Source organism: Patella vulgata, chromosome 8 (assembly GCF_932274485.2).
Source record: "Patella vulgata chromosome 8, xgPatVulg1.2, whole genome shotgun sequence".
NCBI lineage: Eukaryota > Metazoa > Mollusca > Gastropoda > Patellidae > Patella > Patella vulgata.
In genome coordinates, this window is record NC_065886.2 from 9,106,958 (window position 1) to 9,116,944 (window position 9,987).

A 9,987-nucleotide genomic window follows, 5' to 3' on the forward strand; every position below is an offset into this window, starting at 1 on the left:
ATAAGACAAGGCCTGGCCAATCTGGAATTATATAACAATATTTATTGGCTGATCGTTTTTATTTTTTATTGGAATTGTATCTTGCTATAAACGCAACCCAAAATATAAAAATTTATGTCATTGTTTTGGAATGAAAAAAACTGTGGAAATCGAACAGAGACCAGTGCAGAGAAAACCTTGGCTGTTCCTGGAAAATGTGAGTTGAAAATTGATGGAGAAGAATTAGAACCCCTCTCGTCACATACTACCAGCTCTCTTTCAACACCTGAAATTGGTACCATCAATCAGTCACCAAGGACAACAACTGTTCCCATCCCTCTTTGTAACAGAATTCGGGAAGAACAGACACAGACCGGAATACAAGAGATGTTTAAGGCAGTAGCAAACTGGTTATCAACAGTGAATAACTGTGTGTAGAACTGGAAGAAAAGTCAATCACGAACGCTTAAAAGTTATGTTATATAGTCAAGTTAAAGAGAATTATCATAAGACATTGATGTGCATGGAAGAACTTTTGGGGAGCAAATGCATGCGATTATTGATTTTTGATTATGTGTCGTTCTTTGATGATTTTGTTTTATGATTTTATTGAATGGTTATCATATAGTAATCCTAAATAGTTGCATGTTGCATGAATGGTAATCGTATAGTAATCCTAAATAGTTGCATGTTGCATGAATACTTATATAATTATATGGATGTTGAATTAGAAAAAAAAATTGAAAATTTGCAAGGAGTCTCATAACTAATAAGTACCACAAATCCTAAAGCAGGGGAGGTAATGTAGTACTATGGAGGGAAAGAATTTGTGCTTTGAAACATCTATGTAAAATAATATTAGGGTTTTGATTAATTTTTCTCCATTGTCAAAATATTAGCTATGGTATAAGTTAATTCTGAAACGCAAATTAAAATTGGTTATGAATATTGTGACAATAACAAGACATGGGGTCTAATGACAAGAATGTAGAAATATGATGGCTAGAACAATAGCGTTATCTTTCATATTATTGATTCTAACTTCATAACCACAAATATAGAAAGTATATGCTGGTTATTTTGATACGTTAACTGAGCTATAGATTAATGAGCATGTTGGTCATTCACATTTTTCTTTGTTATAAAACATATATCATATTTGTTGACCAAATAAGGTAACAATCCCTTGCGATGTTCAGTTTCGGGTGCATGTCCTTTCCATATTTAGAACTTCGTTGTTATCAGTCTTTAGATTAACACCTCAGACAAAGGAATAGGCACCTATAAAATAGGGTGGGGAAATAGCATTCGGCAGAGCTCACTCCGCCGGTCATACCAGCCATTTAGTTATTTGAGACTAGGAAGAATTGTAACACTCCCAGTTTGTAGAAATAAAGTATTTAAGAAAAAGAACCTGAACTGTAGTTGTAACTTCGTCACGGAAGAAAACACAGCGTGAATATTGAATATTGAAGATTGACCATCTGATAGTACTACAATAGGCCATATTTACACTTTCTGTTAAAATAAATAGCAATATTTATATACGGTGTAACGCTTACTAAGCTCATTTAAAAACGACCCTACAGGGTATAATGGAACGTGGTATACTAAAGTACGAGAATGGTATGAAAGTACCACGCGTGATGGATAAAAAAATATAAAAATATTTTTAATAGAATCTAACGCTATTTCAACAGTTCCATGTATGATAGTTATAAACGTGGTACACCAGTATTCTAAAGTGTGAGATTAAGGTGAGAATTGCATATTTTCCAGGAAAGTCAAAACATAATCATTTCTAAATCTATTAATTAGGCTGTTTAACCACTACTATAAAATCATAGGAATCATTCTAGCACTTATAGAACATTCACATATAAATTTGAAAATTGTATCATTTCTTTTAACTGGATAACTAAGTCTACACAACAGAAGATAGTTGTCTCGATTGTCAAGATCTGTGGTTAAACAAATAAGGATGATGTCTGGTTGAACTAGTCTTTTCAAACGTACACACGTGACAATAACACCATAACATCAAACGTTGGACTTTAAAAGAGACTGAAAGATTTGATAATTTCTAATCTGACACAAGTGAATTATAGGATTTAGGATAATTCTTTAACAAGGTAGGACTGTGTGTGTAGATGCCATGTATTTTAAGGCTTTATTTTAACATGTTTTAAACATATGTCTTAAAAATATGCAATTCTCGCTTTAAAATATAGCTTAACAGTATCAGGTTTGATGAGTAAATATGGTATAATAGAATACAAGACAAATATTGAAATACAACGATAAAACACGTGATATAGTTGAATATACGGAAGATATAAAAGTACGACGCCTGATGATTAAAATGTGTTACGAGAGAATAATAGGCTGATATAGCAGTACAAGCTGGAGGGGGTATAACACAATATTATACGGCTAATAGCAGGAAACCGCGTTTGCGTACCTCGAATTGTCAAAATGTTCTCCGTTATGGCGGTATATTAGATTCAAAATTCTAACGTGCTTTCGTCTAACTTCTAACTTCTGTTCATGTAATTTTTAACTTCTATTCATGTAATTTCTAAATTAAGACAATGTATAATCCAAATAAAATTCGCCAAATCTTGCACTTGTCTTTAAAAAAATTAACAAATGTTGTTTAGCTTATATTTGAAATAGAAAATGAAATGAAATGAAATGGGGTTTAACGTCCTACTGTTCTGTTCCGAACTGGGCTAATGAAGACGGGCATACGCTATACAGTGTGCTATGAAGGCAATTTTGCCCGGACAGCGGCACTACGGCCTACTCTTATTTCGAATTCTAACTGTCAAGGGATCTTTTACGTGCACGATCCGAACGACTAGACCGCTGTACTTTTCAGGCCCTCAGTCCTGCATCACTGACAAGGGGGAACCACGCCGGAGAATCTGGATGAACTTTCTCGGCCAATGCAGGGATCGAACACCCGGCCTCCAGGCTAGCGAGCCAGCGTCTTACCCACCGTATTTGAAATAGTATTTGCAAACCATATATTATTATATATATCACGTTCAATGTTGCACGTGCGCGCTGTATCATAAGGTCTGCCATTGAGTCAACTGGTGTGGTTTCGATTTCCCGGTTGTACGTGACAAGGAATACACTGTAAAAAGTTTATGTGACAAAACACGAAATTACTGTGAAATAATACAAATTCACTTGTTAAAAAACATTGCGATGTAAATTTCCGCGATTATCCTGTTTTTTAACATTTTCGTGAAATTTCAACTTTTAACAGTCGTTAAAGTGTTAATTAACAGTAACTTAATGTGAAATAACAAGTTTGCTGTAATTTCACAGAAGGCTGTACTTTTACATGGAGAGGTAGATCTTTAGTCGATATGACAATTTAGTAGGCCCTATCTATTGTGCCTTTACCACGCAAAATAACCAAACAGGGAGGATCATAACGGTTTCTCACGAGAATATTTTTAAAGTATGCCAGGATCAAGCAATTATACTTTTATAAAATGTCAATACAATTAGAATGACTGGAAGTTAGAACATATTGACTTTTGACTAAATTCCCCCTTGGAATTTTTATCATACCTATAATATGTATGCACAAATAAAAATGACGGCAGTTCGGGCTTTTGAATAATACTCTGACCATAGAAAAGAGGGACATATTACAAATGATACTTAATTTGCAATGAATGGCGGCAACAGGGAAAGGGGGGGGGGTGTAGGAAAAATGTCACCGAAAAAAATAGCACCGGAAGACATGGCACCTGGAAAAAATGTCACCCGAAAAATAAAATAGAATCAAAAAAACATTGGATACAGAGATAAGTAATCGAGAGAGTCACGCCTGGCGGCGTTCCTACTCACTGTTATGTATGTATACACCCTTTTTCCGGTTGCGGCATTTTTCCGAATGCCATTTTTTCCGGGTGCCATTTTTTCCATATCATTTTTTTCCGGTGTCATTTTTCCGTACCCCATGAGTGGGGTGTTGTACATGAGCGTTGTACCGATTTTTTGGCTCAAAAACCCCAAAAGGGGACGATTTTCAGGCGTTGTACCGACTGTGTACCCCCACCCCCTCCCCGGGCCTCCCAACCTCAAACCCTCCAGTTGGCGACGCCCATGCTTCAGCCAAAAATAACAATGACGCAATCTAGTGGTCGTGCAAGTTCGCAACACGTGACTGAATTTCACGACATGAATTAGTCAACGTTAACGAGTGAAACTCATCTGAATATCAAAATCAGCTGTAGTTTTACACCTTATTTGATTCCTAAATAGATCAATAAATATAGCTTACTCATACTGCCGATAGAAATAAATAATCGGAATTTTTCGTTTTGCAGCCTTGACGCGACCATTTAACGGCAACCGTCTATTCGCGCCATTTCGCTAACATGGCCATAACCCAACTGTAAACATCAACATCAAATTCACAGTACCAGAGTAACCAGAATTACCTACCAGTCGGTAAGTCGTCCAAGCATAAGAATTTGATTGACGACGAATTCCTCTGAGCCTCTCACTTACATAAATTAGAACTGCTAGTGCCTGTCTGTATACTACAGAGTTGTCTTTGACTCTTTCCCCATCCCTCAAGATTTTTGAACGAAGACCGCATGGCAGATGGCTGACGCCATAATGATGATGAGGCAAGACCAGTTGGAATTGAATAGAAATAGTGTTTTAAATGTCCTATTTTTCTCTACCTTATGGGCTGGTGAAAACGGCTATATTAAATTTATATACGTACTGTAGAGGGTTCACATGAAATTTTTAGGGGCGTCAATATTTGTCAGTCTACAAACAGTCCAGACTGATGACACCCATTTTAGATTAACATTGCAATATGGTGGACTTGAGACTGCCTGCTGTTTGAAAAAAAAATATTATAAAATGGTAGGCCTACATAAGTTTTGTTATATACCGGTAGGCCCTACTCACATTTCGTACAAAAAATAAATAAAGTTTGAGTACGAAAAAAAGGTGGTATCAAGAATGTAAGTGGTATGAAATTATCCGTTTGCCATGTCAGCCGGCAAATTGTCACCCCAAAATTGGCAAATACCTCTAAAAGTAACTGAAATCTACACCAACTGTTTAGACCTTTTCCTTTTGTTATTATTTTGACTATTGATAGATGAATTTCAAACTTGAAATTTCAATATTTAAAAAAATTTGTTCTATAAACTGGTTTAACCCTTTCGGTCCTGAATTGTTTAAAACCAATGCAAGCTCCCGACCTGAATTAATTTTAGAATTGAGACCTAAAAATTTCAAATGAAACTTTAATACAGAAGCAATGATGCAAACCCCAAACATGAATTGAATTTATTTTAGCATTTAGTCTGATTTTTCAGAAAATGTAATTTGTTTTCATATTTACTCCCTTGAAGCCCGGTTGAACGGACCGGACCTCCACATTTTTCGCAAAAAGAGTAGCTGTGAATCTGTGGACTGTGCACCCATTACGCAGGATCAACAAGGTCTAGTACAGAGTTATTTATGACAAAATTACCGTCTGTTTATACTTCAAAATCCTTGTTATCCGATTCATTATCCATAATAATTTCACCCAAGTTTTCCTCTAGAGTCATGTACGCCATTGACGTAACGTCATCATAAACAATGCAGAAAATTCGAAGTTTTTAAACTGAAGTTTGCAAGTTAATTTTTCTTAATCTCGATAACTATAAATAGAACATAATATGTCGACCGGAAACAGGAGAAGCCAAGCTTGCTTACATAAATCATGGACTCAAATCATGAAAAAACAAAGGTTTTGTACAAGAGGGGTCATATCGATCTGGTTGCGAGAGAGGTTTTTGCGTCTGGTCCAAGAGAGTTAAATTGTTGTGAGGTTGATGGATTTCCAGTCTCAAGAATAATTGTGATATTGACATCCAGTCTTTTCGAAATTGAAAACGGCTAACTTGCAGAACAACTTTCTTTAAATATTGAAGTTAGGAAATTTTAATTTTGAAAATCATCTATCAACAGTCAAAGTAATAACAATTTTAAGGTCAAATCAGTTTTTGTAGATATCACTTACCTTTAGAAATATTTGCCAATTTTAGGGTGACACTTTGAAAAAATCAGACAATAAATAATGACTCTATGAGGCTAAATTCTTCTTTTTGATTTCTAGTCTCGGGACTGAAAATAAATTTCGGCCATTCCCAAAATATAGTGGTCGAAATCCGAGGAGATTTCTGTAATTAGAGGGGTGCTGACTTCAATCTGGTCCCCCCTCATCCTCATGAGGGCTTGTATGGAAAAACGTTCTAGTCCATTGGAGGGTGAACAGGGTAGGCATGTGCCGATGCCCTGGCGAAATTCATCCTCATTGCACATGCTTGGCAAATGTCCGTCTCTAAAAAGCTTTACAGTGCATAAAAATGGGGCGTTAAACTCCATTTCATTTCTATTTATAGACCTAATTACCCCCCCTTTAAGATATACTCTCTACATTAATTATGTCCCAAATCAAATATGACAGTCACAAAACCACAGAGATATATGGTACTAACACGAACCACAGATTTATATACCGTTTTATGCCATTATAGATATAAGATCCAGGGAATACTCTCGATTATCAAGACCATGCAAAAAAATAATGTCCCACACTATTCAACTTCGTGTTTAATCGTGAAGTTACCTATCGAGATCTCGGAAAGGTCAAAGGTCAGGTGAACCATTTCTGATACGAAGTTAGACCGCAACACACACAAATAGTTTCGTAAATATAGTTCACTTTCAATGGACGTCGATGAAAAGTTACTTTCTTACAAAAATTCAGGGGTTGGCAGTAGGGATTACTTGGATATGTTTTCTTGAGGTAAATTATAAGTAAATCTGATATGTACTATATATGTAGATCATTTGTGGCATTTTGTTTCCCGAGTTATTGCCCTCCGGAAGTTTGCATCAAAGCTACCTACACAAACGACAAATCTAGCAATTGAGAGTTAAAGATTTTGTTTTGTTACTTTTTAGTGATGGATGAAGTTATTACTTTCGTCGAGAAACTAATTCCTGATATATCTCAAACCCAGTTCAGTCTTTTAAGGTCTAGATTTGAAGACATAGGCATCTCAACTATTGAAAACTTAACATACTTGAATGTTGAGGATTTGACAGACATTTTGAAACTTGTTCCTGCGAGACGATTTATAGCTGAGGTTAAAAGGAGGCTTAATATTGGTAGGTATTAATGTTGTATTTTTTATGTAAAAGCAGGTCTGACTCCCCACTCTCATACTCTAATCACAAAATGCAGTAATATATTCTTTGCACCAGTATCCTTTCATCCAATTTTTACATACAACCAATTTGCATGAGAAATTGTGTACCAGTACTTAGATATAGACTTACATGTTTTAGTGTGACAGGCGTAAGTAAATACGTAATTCAATAATCACATTTGTGTCGCTAATAGTAAACAGAGGCCTTAGTAGGGTCAAAAGTAGTACTCACATGCCTATAGTAGCAAAATGCGACTGAAAATCAAGTTGGGCTGAAATTCCTTAACCGACCTGATAATAATATTAACATTAACCATATTTGGAAACCTTAATTTTCTAATTCCTAAATGGGAGTCGCGGTGGCTCAGTGAGTATGGGGCTTGCTTGCTAACCAGGAGATCGTGGGTTTGATCCCCGTCGGGGAAAGATCATCTAGATTTTCCAATCTGGCTTCCCCTTGTCAGTGGTGCAGACCCAAGTGGCAAGAAATAGCACCTAGTCGTTCGGATGGGACAAAAAACCGAGGTCCTGTGTGCTGCATAAGGGTGCACGTTAAATAACCCAGACAGTTGGAAATCGACTAAAGAGTAGGCGAGTACGAGTTATCGCCGGCTGTCCTGGCAAAATTTCCCTCATTGCACCCTGCATGGCATTGCCGTCTTCATTAGCCAATTAAATAAGTGCATAAAAGTAGGACGTTAAATTTTATTTCCAATTCATGAATGTCTTTTTGTCATGATCATGAGCGTACAAGGCTGTGGGACTGCAGCTCCCATGTCAAGTTGGCGAAACTCCATTACATCTGTGTACTAATCACATTCAAGAAATTACAGCCTTTACAAGGATGATTTACGGTATTCTAGCTTATAGAGTGCACTGAATCATTCAGGTCATGACCTGTTTATTGTCTGTCTGTCCATTGAAATAAAACATGCATACTGTATCTGTACAGTTAATAGCATGCAGGTCAAGCTCTCATCAAATAGTCAGATTAATACCCCCAATTACAAATTTTCTTTCTGTCTTTCAGCTGATGTTGGAAACTTGTCATCAGCCTCTGCAGAAAGTACTTATCAAACAGACCACAGTACATCAACATGGTTGTTGAATTCTTCTGCCACTGGCTGTGCAAGTAGTGCCAGTAGTTCTTTTTCTGATGACACAAGATCTGGTTCTCCATCAATTACACAATTATGGTCTCAGTCTTTTAATATTCCTTGGGAAAAGTTTTCCAAATCTTTTTTGGAAGATTGCGAAAAGAAAAAAAGACCTGATGAATCAATGCGTCGTGAGGCAATACGAATATTATGCCAAAGTATGAGAGAAGTATGTACAAAACCAAACTCCAAAGACATTCATGTGATCGCGGCAAAATTTGTAAATGAATACAAAGAATCATTGGGAGATATGATAATGGGAAAGATGATCGGTAATGGGTACTCCAGTGTCCTGTCTAGTATGACTGAACGTCTCAACAATTTGAATCGAAAAACAAGCAATGGGCCCAGCATTGAATATGATTCCAGTAAAGTGTCTTCGCAAAAGTATGGCTGTCTGTCAACATGGAGCATAGACATCGACTCTGAGGAAGAACAGGGTATGGTCGAAAAACGTGATTGGATGAAAAATGAATTTATGAAATCGAAAAATACTAGTTGCTTAAGCACGATCACAGAATACATGAAAGAAACCTATCCTCTTCAAAGAAAAACTATAAATACTGGTAGTACTGATGATGTACGGAAAGATTTCCCTTATTTGTTTGAAAAACAATTTATGGCTGTGCATTTTGAAAGACTCACGGGACACTCCTTGGATAATTATAAAAAGTCGGAGAAGAAGAAGTTTTCAGTTATTCATTTTTTACGAAAAGAAAAGTCTCCAGTCTTGAGAAAAGCAATTGCTGATATGGATTTTTACGTGAAAGAGACAAATCATCACATAAAGTTAATTGCGTTTGTAAAGTTATTGATGGTGTCTTTTAAGGAAGATGGCCTTTTGGAATTTTATCAGGTGTGTTAAATTTTATTTTGTGCATCCGTATGAATTCGGTGGAATTATGAATTATTTTTTTTGAAGTATAGCTACTGTGTGGGCATATCTTTAAATTATATATATCGTCAGTGAAGAGTCAAAAGGTCGTATATCAATAATTTGGTAAAAACTTTTTATTACATTTATGAATTCAAAATCAGAAGGCGCAACTTTTCATAGCCTGACATTTTATAGCCTTATTTTTATTGGCGGTAAAATACAAATGTGAATAGTCATACGGTTTCTCCTCAACAGAAACATTCATACTTTAATCAATTGTTAACAAAATGATTTTGAAGCATTATTGATAATCAGAGAATGTGAAATCTGCCTTTTTTCAAAATTTTATGAGATACGACAATTTGCTATTTAATATAATTACTTTTTAGGTAAATATGTCTGACATACGACATTTTGTATACCGCCCCACCCCCTTACAGGTAACAAAAAGTCGTATACCTGGTTTCATTTTCAATTTGTGCCAGTCAAAATGTTGTATCTCCGCTTTTTACAAAAGGCTTTGTTTGTTGTAAGGTCATTATTCTGTTGCACTTGTGTGAAAAACGTAAATCGGTTTTTAGTGTCTCCTGAAAAATTTGTAAAAACCGAGATAAGACATTTTAACTCTTCACCGACGATATGTAAATAATTGTTTTTTTATCCCTCAATAAAGTATTCGACACATGTAATCTGTATGATAACGTGTATATTCATTCTACTA

At 35.8% G+C, this 9,987-nt stretch overlaps 1 protein-coding gene across 1 annotated transcript; it reads left to right on the forward strand.

Annotated features, from left to right (window-relative positions):
• Nucleotides 1–6,662: 6,662 nt before the first annotated feature.
• Nucleotides 6,663–9,254, forward strand: LOC126813677 (uncharacterized). Its single transcript, XM_050539169.2, has 2 exons — nt 6,663–7,191; nt 8,263–9,254. Exons 1-2 carry the CDS (start codon nt 6,987–6,989, stop codon nt 9,252–9,254), a joined length of 1,197 nt encoding a protein of 398 aa, XP_050395126.2. The 5' UTR covers nt 6,663–6,986.
• The last annotated feature ends 733 nt before the right edge of the window (nt 9,255–9,987 follow it).

Excerpts from the sequence above, each read along its gene's own strand:
- LOC126813677 (XM_050539169.2), top strand. The coding sequence starts at position 6,987 with ATGGATGAAGTTATTACTTTCGTCGAGAAACTAATTCCTGATATATCT. Across the intron at positions 7,192-8,262 it reads TAAAAGGAGGCTTAATATTG|CTGATGTTGGAAACTTGTCA; the intron begins GTAGGTATTAAT and ends TCTGTCTTTCAG.